Source organism: Diuraphis noxia, unplaced genomic scaffold (assembly GCF_037042655.1).
Source record: "Diuraphis noxia isolate RWA-SAM2 unplaced genomic scaffold, SU_Dnox_SAM2 contig0002, whole genome shotgun sequence".
NCBI classification, from domain to species: domain Eukaryota; kingdom Metazoa; phylum Arthropoda; class Insecta; order Hemiptera; family Aphididae; genus Diuraphis; species Diuraphis noxia.
In genome coordinates this window covers 48,390,687-48,413,516 of record NW_028301712.1, presented here as the reverse complement: position 1 = coordinate 48,413,516, position 22,830 = coordinate 48,390,687, and the positions used below count along the sequence as shown (strand labels likewise).

Here is a 22,830-nt window from a genome sequence, read left to right as displayed (position 1 = left end):
TAGGTTATAATATGTAATGTGGAGACGGGGTCCTATATATATATATAGGTAACTCTTGCCGTTTGTCTATTTCTTAAAGTTTTCAGTCTCATAACACGTACAGATAAGTTCATGGTTTCTTTCTTTTAAACATCGTTTTGACGGATTGATTTTCACATTCTCATACTGGTCTAGTAAATAAATGTCTGGATTTATGTTTATTTATTTTGCTAGACATTCATGGCGCTCTGGTATCTTATGTGTTCGTAAAATTTCCGACATTTACATCATTGGGCGTAGTCGTGATTTTGCAATTAAATACCTGCAGCAGTTACTACAAGGCACATTAATGTTTGGTTCCTGTGAACAGGAAACCACAATATTACGAATCCTTAATAAATATATTATATACACACGTAGTCGAGTATGACATTATACAACCTACCTGTGCCAACTCGAATAGGTACAAATTAAATAGGTAGTTAGCAAAAAATTAATAATTGTAATTCATCACTTAAGTAGAATTTATCCGGTGTATAGTAAGATAATATATTATTATTACCTAGTGATTTGTCGGACGATACTTCGCATGATGTCAAAACCCGGTCTCTCTTCGGGCACGTCATTCCAACATCTCTGTATGAGTTCAGACAGTGGTTCCGGGCAATCGTGTCCAGATATATCGGGACGGAAATACGGTTCTTCGCGTAACCCGACTTTTTCCAAAATTTCTACGTCATAATTGTAACGAAATAATATTATTATCCTTAAAACAATATTGTCTAGAAATTACAGCAATAACTCGCGCTCAAAATATTGAATAATTATTCACACTACATTATGATAATATTTTATTATAACAATTTATTGATTAAAAAAATTTAAATTGTCGAATAGTATAATATGCGATAACCATTATTAGAATCAGCAAAAAACTAAAAAAAAAACCATTACTCATAAGTTATAATTTATTAAAATCATATATGTTTCATATTTGGCATGTTAATTAACCTATAGTAATGGTGTGAACTACCACATGGGAAATCACTGTGTAGCGTTGATTGAATCACTTTTATAGCTTTTATGGCTTTAAAAGTTAAAATCATAATCATAATATAACATAGTTGTTCTCACGAACATCACCCCAGCCCCACCCATTTCAATTTTTTGAAAATTTTCTTTACCAATATTTAGTATGTAATTTGTATGAATTTGTACGACTGTTTTCGAAATTTATACGACCATCGTTCGGCGGCAATCGCGAATACTTAAAAAACGGCGTCACCCTAGCCCCACCCCTCATCTAAGTTTTTGTGTTTTTGGATTTTTTCTTGTGCCACGATTTAGTACGTAATTTGTATGAATTTGTACGACTGTTTTCGAAATTTATACGACCATCATTCGGCGGCAATCGCGAATACTTAAAAAACGGCGTCACCCCAGCCCCACACCTTCAGGGGTTTTTGAATTGTTTGTGGTTGTATCTTTTGTGAATTCCATTTAGAGTATTACCTGTCAGATTATTATAAAATTTAATATTAATACAGTATTATAATATAGGTATAATATGTATAAAACGAGCATCATACAGTATTTTCCACATACATACCTTGGTGGCTTATAGTGTTCAAATTTAGTAGTATACCATTAATAATAAAATTATTCATGTCGATTACAACTTACTAGTGTAACAGTAACGGATCACCATGACACGTTATAAGACTAAATACGTACAGCTTAAAAATAACGACCAACAATTAAACGAAATACAAAATTTATTATGCACCAAAATGTAAATGTTTTCCAAACCTTTGTATTTTAGAAGACAATTATTTATTCTCAATAATGGTACAAAATGGATAAACCTTGCTTACGGTTAAGGAGAACTTAGAGTAGATGTATTGAGTTTGATTCCTCCATCTTTAGATACTTAATACGAGCCATGTATACAAATTATTTATATGTATTAGATTTCTTAAAATGTTTATTATTGTAAAATGATATACTTTTCATTAATTATCTTTATGTTGAAAAATACAGTATACATATTTTATATACAGTTTTATCGTATGAACTCAGATACGATGATATGATCCGCGATTTACAATCAACCATTTTACGATAAGTTGGTTTTTGCAATCAATGTTCGTTCACTCATTTGGTAAAATACTGAAATGATTGCGATTGATTGTCGTGCGGCGAATTATTTATGATACATTTACGTATACGGTATACCTTTTTATTTAAAGTTTTCCTGACAATAATCATCTAAACTTAGGGATACAGAAGTAGTTTTTAACATTTTGTAAATCAGATAATGTTAGGTATAAGTAAGAACTATGTTTTTTTTTTTTTTTTTTTTTTTGATATACAGAAAAATGAAAATCATCACATTACGAAGCAGTTAAAAATTATACAATTAGATAAATACATATACATAAATACAAGTTTATTTGATTTAAGATGTCATGGGGACGACCACGTTGTAGTCTGCGATACGGTATACCTGCCTATATAGGTACCTACCTAGCTATACTTATTAGTTATTTATTAGCTAGGTATAACCTATAAATTAGTAGGTAATCATTACATTGAGATATCAGCATGAAAATGTGAGAAATTTCTAAAAACTATTCATTCAGACGACATTCTTTTCTTACTGTCTAAACATAAACATTTTATAAAGATAAAAATAAAATTATAATTTTTGTTTTTCAAAGACAAAAAGTATATTAACTTGGGTAATTGTACATCATCAACTAACAGACTTTAAGTCTTCCTCAATGAAGATTAAAGTATGTAAAGGATTTAAATCATAATCTAGGTATTAATACTGCATTTTATAAATTTACGTAATCATGTCGGAAATAAGTATGTTTTTTTAAAAAGTTTACCTTGTGTTGTTAACTCGTTTTTGACAAACTCGTAAGGTCCACCACGTACAACTATTTCTTCCAAAACAATGGCAAAACTGTAAACGTCTCCTTTTTGGGTAGCTGGTATTATGTTACTCGAGTGTTCGGAAAGAAGTTCTGGAGCTACCCACAATAATTCTGACAGAAATAAAATAATGAGTGTAATTAATTAATACAATTTAAAATATGTTTACTTTTAATCCGTTGTGTTATAAAAATAACAATGTTATGTCTCAACATTCACAGATTCATAGGTCGTACTGTTCGATTTTATCAAAGGCAAATCAATTTGCATCATAATAGCATTTGATTTTAAATGTTTTCAGACTTTCAAATGGAACCATAAAATTATTGTTAAGCACTGCCATAATTAAAGTTATGTTAACAAATATTTATTGGTTATGTTTTTTTTTGCCAGATATGATATAAAACAAATTAAAATGTTAACTTATTACCATTTAAAAAAGTTAATAATATTAAAGAAATTGTATTTTTTAAATTCAACTAAAAATATTAAAATATTTAATGGCATTAATGTTCTAATAGTAATACTATTTAGAGCAGATATAATCACTGCTAGTTCAAAAGTTATAAAAATATAATTTCTAATTATTTTTTTTTATAAATTTTAAGGTCTACAAAATGTTTATCTTAATCTTTAAAAACATTTTTTTTTTTTTATGAAGAAATATTTCTGTTCCTTCAGTAGCACAAAAAAAGGGGGAGTTAAAAAGTAAAAACAAAAGTATTTATGAACAGCAATATATTATTAGATGTTATGCAATATTAATTGTATTTAAACTTTAAACTTTTTTTTTTTAAAATAACAAAACTATTTAATTACAAATTTAAAATGTTATATATAATATTATCATTTCACTCCACGATAGTATTATAGATTATGATAGATATATCTAATCATTTTTTTTTTTTTTAATATTAATTTAAAATTTAAGTGACATTGTTAAAAAAAACAAGTTGATTGCATAACTCTTTATATTACCATTCCGAGACCTTTTCATTTTAAATTCCTCACTCTAGCTTACTGTGGTAGTAAACACTATCGTGTATAACATCTGACGGTGTAGTGAGCGTCCGTAATCCAAAGTTAGACAACTTAAGTACGAATCGTCCATCGATTAAGCAATTACTGGACCGTAGTTTTCCATGTACACCCACTTCACAACTGTGTAAAAATGCCATACCCTGCATGTAACATACAAAATCATGATAATTCTCAGTACAATGCAATTAAAATCATATTGAGTCAATAAATGGTTGGAAATAATGTTTGAAGACCTTTGTGGTGTAATATGTACCTTGACAATGTCGTGTATTAATGACATTCTAAAGTTCCAATCCAACCTTAGAGCGTCGTTCTCCAAGACATCTTTTAAGCTTCCTTTCGGGCAATATTCGGTAAGTATAAGCACTGTAGGACAATGAATGCAAGCACCAATGAAACGTACTGTATTTTCATGAGTTACGTCGCGTACCTATTTCAAAATTTAACCAAATTTAATTATATCTAAGAAAATTGTGCTTTAAGATCGAATCTGGAATCCTAAAAACCAGCTCTACGATTTAGACTGCAGAATAATATGGAAATCGTTGAAAATACAAGCTATTAACTGTGTTTAAAATTAAATCAAACAAATTAATCATTATATTAATTGTCTCATTTAGTTGATACGAAGTTAAGGTACAAGATAACAAATAATATTTGTGTAAATAATGCAATTAAATATTAAATTAACGTTATAATTTCTATATTTTTTTATTTAGATTTTTAGACAATTTACATTACCTACTTGTATTGTTAAATCATAAGTTTTATTTATAGTTAGTGAAAATTATACCTATAGCCTATAGGTATTGATTTTTACCATTCTTGGTAGTTTTAATTGGTAAGTACATCTGTTGATCAAAATGTATTTTGAAATAAATTACATTAATGAAAGCAAAACACTTCTGCAAATTAAATACAGATTTTAGTTAACAGACTCATTCAATGCACGTTTTAAGAAATGTTCTCGAGGGTAATTAAAATTATTTGACGATAGTTTATATGTAAATTATAATTAATTCACTTACTTGTTTGATTTCCCATAAAAGTTTTTTGTTCAAGTCGACCTTTTTCTTAACGACTTTCTTTATTGCCACCCTAGATCCCTATAATAATAATATAAAATATTAAGAGAAATCATTTTGAAATTTGGTTTTTGTTTACCTTGTAAATACCGACTGTGGTGTAAACTTGTGCCGGTGGCAACGACGAGTTTGAAGTGTCAGACCTTCGTCGACAGATTAATTTCTCTTGCAATGCCGGTTCAAATATCTATTTGAAAATAATTGGAAAGGTTAACATGACAAAGCTTTTAAATTAATAAGAAAAATACAATAGTAGTCTTATAAACGGACAGCTTTTCGCAGTAATTTCGATTAGAATGTTTTATTATTTTTCAGTGACAAACGACCATCACGTAACATATTTATCGACACGAAGGTTTTTAAAATCACACTAATTCTTACATAATATATTTACATAAATTTTATAAAATAATACGTACATGTTATCTCAGCTTCTACGATATAAAATTATCAAATGGTGTACCACAGTATACCACTGTTAACCTAATACATGGCCAGGACTTGATTAAAAGTCTTGACACTCCTTTATTTTTCAATATCAACCATGATTTGTCTTAGAATCAAATATTTTGCCTTGTATCTTTTTTATAGATATAATTTTATATTGTATATATGTTGGTGATAACCAAATTAAGTTAAAATGACATAACGTATATCATATACCATCGTTTAACACGTTTATATTTATATGTATTTAAGTTTTTGACTGTTTTAAGTATGATTTTTTTTTAAACACAATTTCGATTATTGGCCTAAAATAGACTCTGCTGGGATATAATCAATATAAATGATAACCTTAAAGACTAAAGTATTGACATTTGATTTGCAATAAATGTATTACATAATTTATTACTACCTTTTTAGGTCTATTTCTGTTAGTTAATGCAGATTTATTAACTTCCAGGCTATAAATCAGCAATACAGTAATAATATCGTGTTTAACGTATTTTGATGCCATAAAATCTATGATTAGGTATTTTGATGACTAAATTTGGTATCCCTATTCCATGGTTAATTTAATGAAACATGAGCATTTTGCCAAACTAGAAAATATATTATTTGTATTTTGACAATTGTCTTCTTTGGATGAATAAATATAACTATCTTAACCCCGCGGGTAACTCGTAATATTGATATTTTTCAAAACACAATTGTACGATTTACCTCCAATACCTATACAATAATACCTACGGTGTGTGATACTTTTAGTTAAGATTCCCAAAGCTTTAATTATGTGGAGCCTAAGAATAAGTACCATAACAGATAACAATGAAAATATTAATTAAAGTAAGTTTCATAAAATATATATTTAAACACTCAAAGTGCATTACCTCAGTTGGTTTCTGTAGAGCCAAACGAGATGAATACGGTTTGCTGACTTCAATCAATACTTCTTCTGGTCGTACTCTCCAACTCATGTTGTTTAAATCTGCTGCTAGTTTAAGCTGTCTGTTAAGTCAACGGGAAAAATTATTTTAGTGGCCAATTTCTAATGTTTATTTTGATTTACTTGGCTTACGGATTTTATTGTAATATTATTAGATGTGTACCTGTTAACGATGAAAGCCAATACAGTGACAAGTGAAATGAACACGGTGAAAGCAATCAATGCATAGAGCATTATATAGTAAATATCTGTGTGTAAAAATCAATATAAAATTAGACAATTTATATATTAAAATAGGTACCTAATTATTAAATAATTTTAATACAATGTGCTAACAGTAACTGAGTGTATTAGATGGTTTAGGGTTAGTTAGATAATTATTATATTTAAATCAGCTAATAAAAAAGTAAAACACTGCAGATTTTCGCCTTAGTTCAATATGGAATATTATTTAGTTTTTTAATAAAAGTAAACGTGGACTGATCACTCATTTATAAATCATCAGTAGATTAAGTACTTTAACAAACAAAATTTACTCTCATCGGCGTCTGGGAATTGTGAATAGGGAAGGCTTAAGAGTTAAGACCTTTGTTAATATATTAATATGACGATCAATAAACTTTTTTTGAAATATTTAGTGTATAATTTGATTTTCTAACAAACATAAAAACGATGTTGGGGTGGCTACATATTTTGATAAATTTAATATAGTTGGAATTCTATCCAAAAAGATTTAACAAATAATATGGGTCCGTTGCTATTTAAAATATTTAATCCGCGGTTACTGCCACCCAAATCAAAACCTAATTTATCCCGAGATTCGGCATAAAAATGGTGAAGATACTCCAAAATTAATGAAATTGGTCAAAAACCTTTTTGTTTTTAAATATGACATTTTTAATGTTTTGGATCAATATAGTTTATTTTTAATACAAGGGGTATTTACAAGCATTATATGAACTATCATATTAAATTGAGTTATCTATGTACAGTATAATTTTTACAGTTTTTAAAAACAATAAACATTTTAATTGTAACACATCTCAAATTACATAAAGATTTAATTTTCAAAAAAACGAATATTAAATTATACAAAAGAATTAAAACTAAAATAATATCATTTTTGATATAATTAAACCAAAATACAGGTACATCGGAAAACAAACACATCGTTATAGCACCTGCACATTTTTTCCAGTATTTTTATTTTAAGTGTTATTTGGATAATTATGGTTTATTGTATACCAATTTCAATAACCGATTATTAATGAATAATAATGTATCTTAAAGTTATAAAGATGTCTCCGGTGTCTATTCAAACCGAAATAAATTCATTTAAGGCTTCACATTTTTTAATTGAGTATTTTATTGAAACATATATATATATAATATATATATTATAAAATATTACTATATTAACGTGAATTATTATATTTAGTTCACAACTTTTTTATTATTTGATCCTTAGTTTCTACGTCGGCAATCTATCTGATATAAAGCCATTAGTACTATTACATCTTATGGGAACATATTTTTATGGTTACAGCAAGTCATTTAATTTTAACTTTAATTGTTTGTGTTAGGTACTGTTAGCATTCAGTTTATATTATAAATTTATAAGTCTTATTATAATTTAATTTACCAACCATCATTTTAAGTAATTACGTCGTAGTTATTCCCGAGATTTTAATCAAATCAGTTTGACTTTTTGGCACGATTGTCAAAAATACAAATACTTTTAAAGTAGTTTTTAAATATATATATATAATAATATTCTGATAATTGTTATAATATATCGATGCTGACATGCTGTATTAATTATGATTTTTATATATTTAAAATGTATAAACATTGTTTAAAAATTTTTAGGTACACCTTATACCTAAAATATATTTAATTCACTTTTTCATGTTATATAGTTGAAGTAAGTATAAGTAATTAAATGAATAATCAACTAAAACATGTACATTATTGTTATTATTCCACGTGGCTACGGAATACCACGTATTTAAGACTTCAGTGACCTAAATATTTACTATAGGGTATTTGTTGGGAAACTCATAAATATAATTATTTTAACTAAAATATTGAAATGCACTACTCAAGTCCCAGGTCGCTATATTTTACCATTAAAATAATCCCTGCCCAGATTTTTTTTTTATTCTAAAAAAATCATTGCAACAATTGAATCTATAAAGTTGGTTAAATGAATCGGCATCAATAAATATTTAAATGTCTTGAAACGTATACATTGTTAATTATTTGCTTAAATACGGGTTTTGGTAAATTTGTAAGTACTGTTGGTATTTAGTTTTGTTATAGGACACTAAAAATATTATCGATGTGGTATTTCTTATTATCGCTGATGAAGCAAATTTGACGAACTCAAAATAAAATACGAACTTACGACGGATAGTATATATTCGTCTGCTGAATCTACACTCAATGAACATTCGTATAATTTGATTTATTTTTATTTTTACTAAAATCATTAATATAATTTTAATATCGCTGTCAATCGAATTACACCGACCTAATGATCGGACCGGCCGTTGATTATTATGTGATCTTTCTATTTACGCCAAAAACAAATTTAATGACTTAGTTATAATTTTATAAACACGGATTTTTGGGACTGCTTTTTAAAATATTTATTTCCATCTAAAATGTGCGGTCAGCTAAAATAATTAATCAATTCTAACAAAAACCAAACAAATTAAATATTACCATCACTCCCGTACTTAATAAATATTTAAAACCAGTACGGTTGACCATAAAACCGTGATATGGTTTTGAAAATTATAAAATATTAATGGATTAGCAGCTAATCATCTCAGATTCTGAGCGGAGTGATTAATGTATTTATTTTAAATTGCTGTTTTTTACGTTATGGGTGGTTTGTGGTAGAAAATTGGACAGGTTTGTACTTTGGGAGGAGGGAAAATGTGAAATTTCCAATACTTTTTCAAATAATAACAATAATTACAAAAAATCAAAAAAATCTAAATATTATTATTAAAATATTCGCTTGGCAACCTATTTGTTAGACCGCGGTCTACATTCAGAATTTTTTTCATGTACCATGGTAAGTAGGTATATTATTGAATTTAAATTTAAAATATCTATTACAGTTACCCAATCTGCAATAACTGTGACATTTGCTCAACGCTTACAACTGTATAGCAGGTGCCGGGTATAGTTACAAACTTGTTCATTTTTATTCACGTCTATCTGCTCGTTTCGAATGATACAATTACTTATAGATATATAATACCATATAATGCCATTCAATAAAATATTATTGTGTGTTGTCAATATCAAATTTACTAACTGACTTCACGTGATTTGTGTACCACGTGAAACCGTAATTGATAAATTTGGTCTGGCCAAAAACCAAAAGGTTGATCGTAGTTTTTTATTTTTTCGTACAAAAAAATCCAAATCATGAACTTTCACATAAGATATAGGTACTTCGTGGCACTTCGCCGCCACTAGAGCTTTACTTATTTTTGTCGGGGGAGAGGTCTAAAGTTTCATAGGCCATATATTAAGCGTATGCCTGAAGCTCTATGCAAACAAGCATTTTAAAATGAGTAACTTTAAATATTTTTTAATATTTGTTTTAAAAGCAACGTATTTATTCTATAACACATGGACGTTGGAAATATCAAAATGCAACTTGCAAAAACTAACGAATACGTAATTGGAATGTAATCACCTCTTGAGTCGCAGGTGGGTCCGTTTCCCAGGAATCCGCACACCGGAACATGCTTAGGTGGACCGTCTGATCCGCCGGGCCAGTGGATGTGTTTGCCAACTACTGGGCTGTAGTTCCTCGCCTCCCCGTAGTACTTGGCCACCACTTCGAACCGACCTGTGATCGGGTCCAAGTCCAATATCGCGTAATCTGCATCTCTGTCGCCGTTCTCGTCGATCCTCACTCGGCCCGTGACACCTTTTTACACCACGACGACAACAACAAGTAAATAATAATGATAAAAAAAAAATATATATATATATATATATGTACGTAATGTATTTTACGATATAATAAATTCCATCCCTCTTTTATGATCCACTCCCAACCCCCTAACCATATCCCACCGGTACAGGATCATTTCATCGTCTCCAGGCACGGATCGACCGAGCTAAATACAATTATTATCGTTATCTGACAGCAATATTATTATATATTGTCAGTTGTCACCAGGATAGCGGCGTGTGAGTTGGGGAGAGGTCTTTGTTCTATTATTACAAAGCCATAAAGGTTATAATACAGTTGTAATCGTCCAAAAATGTCCAAAAGTCTAAAAAAATATATATTTACACGATTTCACATTCTGAGTTACACATACATTGTTATAGATAAATTTGAGAGTGAATCGTGTACCTATACCAATAGTATTTTGGACGTCTAAAATGTCACACCAAATATAACACACACGATAGGCAAAACCAATGTTTGTTTCTTATTCGGTTTCACATTCATACCACTTATAAATATTGTCATTAATATTATTACAATTGACAGGTTATTGTGGTGGATTTGGAGTTGTTAAGTAACTTCATAAAATGTGGACGTATATTTATGTTATAAAATAAAAAAGAACTTAAGATATAGGTACCGAGGTAAACATAATATAGTCAATAGTCATATGCATATTATAATATTAGTGTAAAACTCTATAGTAAATAGGCACGTAAGAATAGCGTGTTTATACATTTAAATGTATTGTTCATATTTTACATTATTTTGCAATGGCAATCGATCACCACATAAGAAATTCTCAAAACTCAGCGCCTTGTCGCTATGTTATAAACTTATAATGTAACAATATTGTATCGTATGATTCGTATGATATAATTATTATTGGTTTTAATTATTGTGATAATAAGGGATATAAAATATTAATAGGTTGAATTTATATTTTACATTTAAGATGTTAGCTAATGTTCGTAAATTTAGTAATTGAACAAAAAAAAAATCTACGATACGATAAAATAATCACTCTTTTAATTAACTTTTTTTTTTTTTTTAATTAAGCCTCGGAAACTATGGCCATTGGCAACAACGGGTTTAACTCTAAATTATTTACAATAAGTTACATATTTAATTCTATTGATAAGGTTGGATTTAGCAATAAAGGTTATTATTTGTCTTATATTGTCTGGGTGGAGGGCTTCTGACAGGATGTTTGAGATGCCTGCTTCCCGTCTATCCGTTTCGTAATTAACTTTTTAACAAGGCTTCGTGTAGTAATTATATCACAGTGAACTATTTAATTAAGTCGAATAATAAAATGGAAAAACTGTCAGATATAATTGTGCCATTTACTCGTTATTGACAGACAACCTATTGAAGATTCAGAAACAGTGATCAGACGATTTTTTTAAAGTGCATAAACTTGATATAGAAACGTATTTATTTCCATAATATTAAATGAAATTAAACCAGGCAAAAATATTTACTCGGATAAGCGGAAGGCATATGCAAACTTAACAAGTTTTGGTTTTCAACATGAAACAGTAAACTATATAGTGAAAACTTCGTTGATTCAGCAACGGCGGTCCATGTTGAAAATTTAAAGCAATAATGGAAGTTAACAAACAAAGATAATAATTTGGAATTAAAGCAAAGGAAGCGACAATCCCATTAACAGCTCAAGGATAAATAGTGAATAATTCTAGTGACGTGTTTGAGGCCTTTGAGGCGTGACGTTAATAACTGATAAATATTTTTAAATAAAACATTTAAATTCTTGATGATGTAATACTTAAATAGTTAAATGTTTAGTAAAAATAATTTATAGGGTTAGATAACCGAGTATATTATCAGAATATTAAAATTCGTAGGCAGCTAATACTTGACGAAATTAATTTACCAGGTAGCATTTTATTCAATGAGCTGGGAACCGAGTTTATCATATAATTATGTTTGGTGCGACATTAAGAAATATTGACTGAATCGTTTTCATGATTTCCTCATCTGATGGATTAATATTTCAATATTTTCACCGATGTTTTATATAGTTATCCGTCTAACCTGCTTATCATTGTATTAATAAAGTTGAGTCTAATAATTCGAAATATTTATTACGATATAACGTATTTCAGATACTTTTTGGAAAAAATATTAGAGTTAAATATACTATTGGTATAATTAACTAAGCATGCTATAATATTTAAAATTAATTTTAATTTTCTAAATGTAATTTCTAAGAAGATGTCAGTTTTTCTTTCTAACATTTATCGTTCATTATCTGTATCTATTAATTATTATGTATAAACAATTGTTGCACATTAGCCGATAATAAGTAAACTTAATAAAATACAACTAATAATTAATAATAATTAATAATAATATTCAACTATTGCTTTTGAATAATATATTAGCAAATTCAAAACCATCTTACCATTGAATGTTCTGTTCCACATCAAACTGGTGATTGTCTTGCCGTCTTTGATGTTTTGTTTGTTGGTCAGAGTTTCGTTCATCGCCATGCCGAGCAAATGTACTCCATCGTAAAACGCACCGACAAAAAAATTTACCTAAAATAACAATATTATCGACCTTTACACTATCATCTCATCGTTCGTCCAACGATCGATTTTATCGTTACCGCCATTGATGATATTTCGTTTGATATACTCACTTCTTCGCTCTCAGACAGTGTATAATTGTAATTTTCTAGCGCCTTTTGCTTGACTAGCTTAGAAAAATTGTGAAATTGTGAACTGGCGGGCTTTAGTAGGGATACCCGTAACAGTGCTTGGTAAGCTTTTCTAGCGGCGCCGTCTTCACTGTCTCCCGCCGACCATCCGTGTTCACCCCAATAAGATCCCTTGAAACGAATTAATGTATTAATATTTAATAGTCCTATAGTTGATGATTTTTTTCTAATTTAATTTAATTTTTTTTTAATAATGATTGTTAGGTGTCATCAACGATAGTCAATCATGATTTTTCAGTCAAAATATTTATCCCATTATAGGTATTATTATTATTATTGTTATTATTACTTATACTAATCTATGAACTAATATAAAGTTTTTAGAGAATCTTGAAATTAAATCTGCTTTCGAGATTTCTTCCAGGAATAATTGTTCCACTTACAAGTACATAATATTTTTTTGATATATTTTGTTTACCTGAACTAACTCCACGTCCAAAAACGCCCAATCGCCTTTGGTCATCCCGAGCTTGTGAGCAGCCAACATGCATTTTCGCACTAACGTCCCTCTCACGCATAGTATCACGACTACACAAGAAAAAAATATAAGAATTACTGTAAAAACAATTAAATAAAAAAAATCTTTCATTATTTCCTATTTAGATCTATAGTGCGTTTATAAATGTCTTAAAATTTTCAGCATTATCTTTTTCATTTTCCATTTTAATAGGTACCATCAAAAAACTGTAAATTTTATATTGTCTCACACATATTCCGCAAAACGAAAAAACGTTTTTGTTTTCATACGACAACTTGTAATTTATTCACAGTGCTTAATTTCCTTATTTCCCTGAATTTAGAATCGATAAAAATAAAACTGAGTTTATTTTAAAACTGATTTCAATCGGCCCCTTATTATAGCAGGTTAATGAACAGAAATTTTATCATTTTACATAGGTACTTACATTAAACATTTGTTCGTAAGTAAAAGTACAACTCTGATATCGTATACAATTTTTTGATATGAATTAAAATAATAAATATGATAAAATCATTACAGTTAGATACCTGTTGCCTGAGTGCTTGCCTCTTTTAACAATGTTTCACATTGTGGATCTTCGTCATTGCCATCTAAATCTCGTAAAAAACTCAAAACACCAGCTTTTTTAAGCCCAAGTTCCAAGTTCTTACCTGTTAAAAATAGTATACATTTAATTAAATATTTTTATTTTAAGTGCGCTATTCACAGATTTTTAACATGAACGGGTATTTTCAATAGTTGTTTTTATTTTATTTTCCATCGAAATAATTGTTAAATTAAAATATTAATTAATGAAATGTTTAAAATAAAGTTTCATTCTGGAAATATTTAAAATCAAAATAATTTATATTAAACAGTTTGTTTAATTTTATTTAAACAATGTGATTTATTATCCATATAGTAATAATAATGAATATAATAATTCAGAAAATTAAAATATAATATCCATTGTTTAATTTAAAAAAAATATTGAATTAGACACATTAAAATTAGTTGAACAACAAAAAGCGCAGGGGTATCAGCTCACTAGGTACGTTATGTCATCATGATGTCATTGTAGTCATAGGTATAATGAAAAAAAAAAATTAAATTGTATCGAACTTTAAAAATAAAAATTTATCTGTGAAATACGAAAACACAAGATCTATATAACATTATCTCACAGCAATGCAGCGTTGTAATATTAATACAATAGTCTTGAGTTCAAACACTTAGATTCTCCGAATAGGTTGGTATTATGCTAGGACTTGAGTTACTCTTACCTAATTTTTATCTACATTTCCTGTGACGTACCTTTAAAATAATACGGTCAAATACTATATAAGTATTATAGTATGGGGAATATATTGTTTCTCATGTGTGTATTATTATTATTTACATCTTCTTCAAAGATATCGATTTTCCTTTCAGAGTATATAATGAATGGTTTTACTGGAATCGGTACCTGCATAAAAAAATCTCCTCTACGGTTTTTGATAAAGTTAATATCTTTCATATAATTTTTGTCGTAACAACAATATCATATAATAATTATTTTTGTTTAATATTTTCCTAGGGATGACATTTGTTATCTCCTTATTATAAAGTGCAATGTGTGCACTTTAAGTTTATAATTTATAATATTGCTTACAAACTCAAGTGTTAGTTTCAATTCATTTAAGTTAGTGGAAAATAAAATAACAATACAACTTGGGATGAAGAGCACTAGTTGTTTAAAAAAAAATTATATATTTTAATACTTATATGAATGAAATATACACAATATAGCCGAGCATTGGTACCTTCCCCTCCAAAACCCAATTTTAACTTTAAATAATGATTTTTTTTACAATATTGAACTAATATATTTTCAAATGCTTTTTCAAATAATTTTGGGGAAGAGACTTCGTGCTAGACGCGGCCAAACGCCTTGGTTACGTCTGTTTACTTAAAAGAGTTACGAATGAAGTTTTGGCTTGATAGTATAAGATTGATTCGTGTCAATAATACGTTTCCTATATTTTTTTAGAAATATGGTTAGAGACTGATTGAAAGATAAGAAGAAGGTATGTTTTTAAGTAGGTTTTTTGGGTTTTGGCATTAAAATAATTATGGAGTGTTTCCATAAGTGAGGAATGTGGGAGAAAAATGGAATTAGAAATTAAGGTTTAGAATAGAATGACTTTCTGAGGCAAGTGTTTTATAATTTAATAATTAGGCCCGGTGATATCTTGTTTGGTAATTATCGAAAGATAAAATGTGAAAGAGAGGGCGAGGAGATTTGGTGCATTATTGAATAACATTAAATGTTAATATTCGAATTTTGATATCCTTCTCGGAGTATGTAACAGTAGTTCATTAAATGAAATTTTTAATTTCATTAATTGGAGTGGTATGGTGAAAACGTTGTATAATAACGTGATACGCTCTATCATTTTTTAATTGGTAGGTAAAATTCTACCTTGGTTGATTAATAATTTTATATATTTTATAATAAAATATTACGAATCTTTTAAGTGATATTTATACAGTTGGTTGTACATTTACAGGAGAATTTTTCACCCTTTATCACTTCTTTGGTGCTCTTACAAAAAGAATTGATGTCGTAGGCTGTGTGGTATTGGTATTGACGGAGGAGATGATTTTACTAAGATGGTAAAACTTTGTTTTGAATGGAATCAAATCTATGCCTTTTGGATTTTTGAAGTATTTGGTTTGATTTAAAAGCTGTTAAAATGATTATTTGAAACACGTTTTATTTGTTTTCGATGGTGATTGACTGGATTTGGTAATTGAGATGGTGATAAAAAACGTTTGGGTCCCGTGAGAGTGATGGGTACGTTATTTTGAGTGAATTGAGTTGGCGAAGAATGAAAGTGAATTAACGCAGCACTCTGTATACTTAATTGTTGTATTATTAATATAATATGGATGGTTTTAAGATTATTTTTCGGTTTATTATTGTAGTTGATGTTTGTTATCATGAATTAACGTTAATTACCGGACTACTGTCGGCTGGCTGCCACGGGTCGTACTGAATGTCAGTAGCAAATTTGATTAGTATAATTAGATAATTAATATAAGTACTAGAATACTAGATGCAGGAAACAGGAACTAGGAAGGCAAAATTCTTTCCCGTGTTCAAGACGTATTTCATGGTTGGGTGGAAAGTTGATACTTTTTGTAAAAGATATGTTTTTGTTTGAAAAAACTGGATGAAGATAATATGAAATGTAGTCCAGAAAATAAAAAAATAACAATGGCACACAATGTTTTACTATCGACGATCGATACCGAACTGATAATAATATTATAGGTAACAAATCACAAGAGAAACTAAGCGGAATTGTTTCTATTCTATTTTGATGTAACGATTCCCTATTAAATAATTACTTTTTAATTAGTCGATATTGACGATATTAACAAATCAACTATAACCTTTTGCGTAGAGAAATATCCACGTAATTTGCAAAATATTATTATATTATTATACTATACTCACCAACTGTCAAAGAAAATAAATCTGAACGATCCTGTATTAATGCTACGTGCTTCCAATTGAACTTTTTGAAAATGCTTAGAAACACGAGTTTTAATCTGCGCTGACAATATGACATTCTTGTCAGTGTTGGATAATCGGACTTGTCCTTAAAAATTCCCTGTGGAAATATCAATATAGTATATTATGAACAAATTATTAGTAGGTACAAATTAATAATACACAATAAATAATAAATAATATGTGTATCGGTTCAACTTAAAAAATTCTTTTTGTTTTATAAAAAAATTAATTTTGTGTTTTTTAAGAATGAATAACTTTTTTTGTAGTTCTGATATCGAAAAAATAAAAACGATATTGCACAGACAAAATTCTCGTTTTTATGTGGTGAAAATTTCGTTTCTTAGTTATAACTGTAAATAGCTTTCTCGATTCTTTCCCGCGCGAAACCGTTTTTACAATGTTACGCACTTGTAAGACGGAGACAACACATGCGGGTGTAGCGTCCTCTTAAGACATTTATCTTTTCATACGTTTCCCTATCCACATCTATATATTTTCTCATATCTCAGCAATAGAACTTTTAATTTTTCGGGTAAACCGATTCTATAAAAGTTTCACGAATGGTCGTAAAAATTCATATGAATTACAAGCTAAATATTTGCATGGAAAAATTTGTAAAATTTGCAATAGGTAGGGCTGAGGAAATGTACTTATTATTTTTTCGAGAAAACTATTATAGACGTGCGCGTGGTGATGCGTATCGAACTATAATTTATCATTTCAAAATTAAAATTATCCGTGTCGTAAAAATCGATACCAAATTGTCTGTCGTTCAGTATAATAAATCACTTTTGTATAAATATTAAATATACGCTGGTGAATTTTGCTATCGGAAAGAATTGTAACTCGATTTAAAAATCGGCGAGCATGAAATACATTATTACCATAATAAAGTCATAATATTCAGAGACTCGTAACATTACTGCGTGTTTTCATAACGGTTTTATTGAAAGATGAATATTATAACTTACTATTTCTATTATTTTAATTTCTTTTTCGATTATTCATGAAATGTAATCTAACTTATTTTACGAATTTGTTTATTACTATAATACCCATGAAATATTTCATTCTGATTAAGTTTACATTAAATTGGAATAAAGTAAAAATCATAATAACTTTGTAAAAATAAACCATTTAACTTTATATTGTAAAATTCATTCGAGTAAATGAATTAAATGAAACTTTACAAGAATACAGTTCATAACTCAACAGTAATAATAATAAAACTTTAATAAATATTCAATTATATTGAAACGACGAGGAAGTGATTTTTATTAATTTCTATGTAAATAATTGATTTTTTTTCTTTCTTGAAACATAAAAATCCATATAAAATTATATTATGGTAATGACTAATGAGTCATTACTAATGAATTAGAATATCTTAACTTTTAATTGACAATCAAAACAAAAATATAGATTCTAAACACTATAATCTATATAAAAATTGTTAGTAATTAAATACTTACTACTTATATCGTTATATCATATTGTTTATTCAGTATTTATATTACACACAATCCTTAAAAATTATTTTTTTCTAGTTTGTTTTGTAACTTTTATTTCTTGCAATTAACGTCAATCGACAATTACATAGTTATTAATATAATATAAACAAGTTATTGAAATAATAACATAAATTTAAAAATTTGGTAATAAAACTAAGATAAAGAAAAAGTGTCTATAATAAGAAATAATAGTTTTAGATGGTGTTGGAGGTGAAGCATTTTATGTATAGAATGGTTGTGGTTGTAGTTCGTACAACGGGAAGATACGTAATATAAGAAGTGGTGAATATTAATAATTTAGAGTAATTAAACCAGTATAGTTTATGAAAAATAATGTTAAGATAATCATTGCTTTTTTTAATGATTAAAAAAAAATTTAAAAAATTTACAATCTTCATGCACATAATTATTTATATAATAATGCATGAGAAAGATACACAGGCAGGATGGAATGATTGAAGTGTTGCTATTGATTGGGTGCCTGGTACTGATACTACCTAAAATTGCTTTTTTAGAGATTTTACTTTTCGCCTAATAGAAACAATCATTAAGAAGATAAATCTGTGCCATTTGTGCTAAAGCTGACGAGTAAGATTGTCAGGAAGCGATTGGTTAAAAATGGTTAAAGGGTGTTTAATACATCTTTGTAGAAGCAATTTAGAGCTTATTGAATTTTAAGAACTCAGCGTGAATCAAGGTTTCTAGCTAACATACCATTAAGAATTATTTTTGATAAAATGGGGTTGCATTGATTGAAAGACTAAAATATCCTGTGAATATACTAAATAGCATCTCCTCATAGATAGATACACAGATCTTCTCATCGGATGAATTTTTGTTTGCAGAAAAGGGTTATTACATGTGTTTTTTAGTTAAATACATTTTATTTGTTATTGCATACAAATTTCATATATGTATAATTAATTATTCTGTCTATATACATGCCAGACTTATGCATTGCAAAATATATGCGGTATTATTCGTAATTATAAATTCGTAGTATTTTTTAATCAATTTTTATTTTTATTTGAACTATTTACCAACAACCTAGTAATAATTAAAATATCCATGATTTATGCAAATATATTTACATACAATTTATGTTTATTAAAGTACTTATTATAGTAGATAGAGGTAGGGATTCAATATTTTAATGATTTAATATCAAATTAAAAAAAATATATATATTCTGATCAAAATACCAAAGGTCCGACAGATGAATGAATTATAATTAAAAACTAAATATAAATTGCAAATACCTTTATTTAAAAGAATACAAACTTTTTTTTCAGTTTTATGGTTTTGTTGAGCAACTGACCACAAAAAAAAAGAATAATCATTTGAATACAATTTGAAAGCAACAGCTTTAATCAAAAATAATATTTAGTTTGAATGTCTAATAGTTTTTAGAGTTTGTAATTTCGTTGCGATTTATAAAAACAATATAAATCACATTTTTACGGAAACATGGTTTGACATGATGACATGTCATGCATCTCACAACAAATGTGAGGACAAAATAAATATCACCACTCAAACCATTTATTTATTAACTATTGTACAGTCCCGCTTTCCTTCTACAACTTGTCGTTCAATTAGAAAAATTATCCTTTTACTTTCCTTTGCGTCAAAATTTCCTCTTATATCGATTTGCTATCTTCCTCATATAATATCAAAGTCTTTCCGAACCAATTCGTTATAAATTCCTTTCTCGGTATAGAAATAAGTAAACAGATACTACATTTAATAACTACTGCCCTGGGCGTACTGCACGTGGCGCCTAATCTTTTCATCATAAACAATCTCTTTTCTTCTATAACGTATAAAAATAAAAACGAAAAAGACACCAGCTGCACCACCGTTCTGCAACTGAAATTTCCTGAGTGCGTTCAGAAATGACCCTTATTTAATGTCCTGAGTGTGTCCCAACAAAAAAAAAGATCATATTTTTAATGTAACCCGAATGCGTTCTAGTTCATTTAAGTTATCCGGGGTGCACTACGAATATAGTGGTTATTGTTTGATTTATATTACTATTCTGGCATACACATTTCAAGTTAGGATGAATGTATTCATCTTTTATAATATTTTTTTTTTAGCACCTAAGTATCCGTAAAATAACTACATTTTTTTAAAGTGTTGAAAGTTAAAAACCCGTGTAATTATTATACGAGCCTAAATGAGTCGTAGTCGTTCTGTTATATAAACGAAGCGAAAATATATGCGGTTTTCTCACCATTACCACAGCCATTGTCGTAACAAACTATCTATAATATAGCCATATAGATTATAGGTACTAACCAAAGTAAGTGGCGGAGAATACTGTGACTTCCAACACCTACTTACAAACTGTCCATCTCTCTCCATCCAAAGATCTCAGCTAAGGAATCTCTTTTCCACCTCTGGTATTAATTTTTCCCTCATTGACGTTCTTTCAACCAATAATGTTAACATACGCTAAATTTTATTCTGCAATCAGGCTTCCGAATTTAAGAGCGTGACCTTTACCAACTATATTATTCCAGATTAATGTTCATAATTGTGGAGATATCATATTGTTGTAATGTTAAAATCTCATTAATAAAAAGAAAAATACCAAAGTATGTACTATGCCTGATCAATATACTTGTAATTTGTTGATAAGACGTCTGAGGATGCACTCTGGAAAATCAATAAAATTCGTCGATAACACTTCGGACATATATTAGGAATTCATTCCCCTTGTAGACTGCTACAAGGAAATGGTGGGAGGGAATGAGATGATATAGTGACTCACCCGGTGTGCGGTGAAATCTCATCCGAATTTTCTTTTTTTTTTTCATATAATATTGTTGTTATGTCAATGCTGTTTTAATATTTATAACAAAAGCGCGTTTTTACGAGCTGCCTTTTGAAGTCGGTGCAGTGTGATGATGACGACGATGAGCAGTGTGTGTTTCACCCCTCCCTCCACCACACATACACACACACACACACACACACACACACACACACACACACACACACACACACACACACACACACACACACACACACACACACACACACACACACACACACACACACACACACACATACATCCCTTTGATATGGTGAGAGATCCATATGGAAAACATGACCATAAGAGATCCAGCCGTTAAAAGCATTATATTTGAATTGGAGTAAGCGCAAATCTTTTTTTAAAATACATAAATCATGAAACTAAAATAAAATTACAGAAACACTTGATTTTATTTTAAACCGTCTTATATCCTTGCGAGCTCCAGTGTGTGTGACTATTAATTTAGTACTTAAAGAGATCCAAAAACTAAAATCATCAACATACGAGATCCGTTTGTGTTTCGAATTTTTAAACTACAGTACTTAGTAGATCCATACACTGTTGTCAAATTTAATTAATTATATAATTGTTATACGATTTTGTCAGATGGATCTCACAACATTGATTTAGATAGGTAGAAAAAACCATGTTTTATAAAATAAATAGTTCTACTGACTACTATAATGACTATATCTAAATAAATATAATATCTAAATATATACCTAAAGGTATCTAATATTATCATATAACAAGGTTTAAATAAATAGATTACCTTTGATATATTCTAATATCAAAATTTTTTATTGTTATGAATAGGTAGTTATGATACCCTTATTAGAATCTATTATTATAAGCTTCTCTACCTATTTGGCGTACCTACCGCATGGGTGGGGGGCTAACGGACTGAACTACTGAAGACCGTATTATTATTATTTTTTTAAAAAATATTTATCAAGTTTCAACTTTCAACTGTCGTCAACTAGGTACTAAGTAAGAAGTAAATTCATATAGACACGTCTTACCTATACCGGAATTTATTCATTTTTGCGAAAACATTGTATTTCCACACAGTAATAAAACATTTTGCATAATTTTCCAAAAATTATCTAGGTACTAGAAAAGTTGAAGTTGTACAAACATTTTCAAATAGGTAGGTAGGTACTTCATCTAAATGTCTGAAATTAGTAGATTGGACAAAATAAAAATAAAATTCTAATTAATTTTCAATCCTTCCCCTCATCGAATAACGATCCTGCGGTCACCACTGTCTCTACCTATTACCGTAAAATAGAGTAACATAGAGTTGAATACTG

General features: G+C 28.7%; 1 protein-coding gene across 1 annotated transcript in view; it reads right to left on the bottom strand.

Annotated features, from left to right (window-relative positions):
- Positions 1-22,830, bottom strand: part of LOC107166779 (atrial natriuretic peptide receptor 1) — a 71,230-nt gene that overhangs the window by 3,483 nt on the left and 44,917 nt on the right. Inside the window, exons 4-17 of the mRNA XM_015515569.2 lie at positions 17,126-17,282; positions 14,172-14,294; positions 13,582-13,691; positions 13,086-13,274; positions 12,846-12,981; positions 10,151-10,387; positions 6,596-6,680; positions 6,377-6,494; positions 5,125-5,232; positions 4,989-5,066; positions 4,214-4,390; positions 3,941-4,100; positions 2,874-3,032; positions 542-710 (exon numbers count right to left, since the gene is read on the bottom strand). Coding sequence (XP_015371055.2) covers positions 542-710; positions 2,874-3,032; positions 3,941-4,100; positions 4,214-4,390; positions 4,989-5,066; positions 5,125-5,232; positions 6,377-6,494; positions 6,596-6,680; positions 10,151-10,387; positions 12,846-12,981; positions 13,086-13,274; positions 13,582-13,691; positions 14,172-14,294; positions 17,126-17,282 — 2,006 coding nt within the window. The remainder of the gene's footprint in view (positions 1-541; positions 711-2,873; positions 3,033-3,940; positions 4,101-4,213; positions 4,391-4,988; positions 5,067-5,124; positions 5,233-6,376; positions 6,495-6,595; positions 6,681-10,150; positions 10,388-12,845; positions 12,982-13,085; positions 13,275-13,581; positions 13,692-14,171; positions 14,295-17,125; positions 17,283-22,830) is intronic.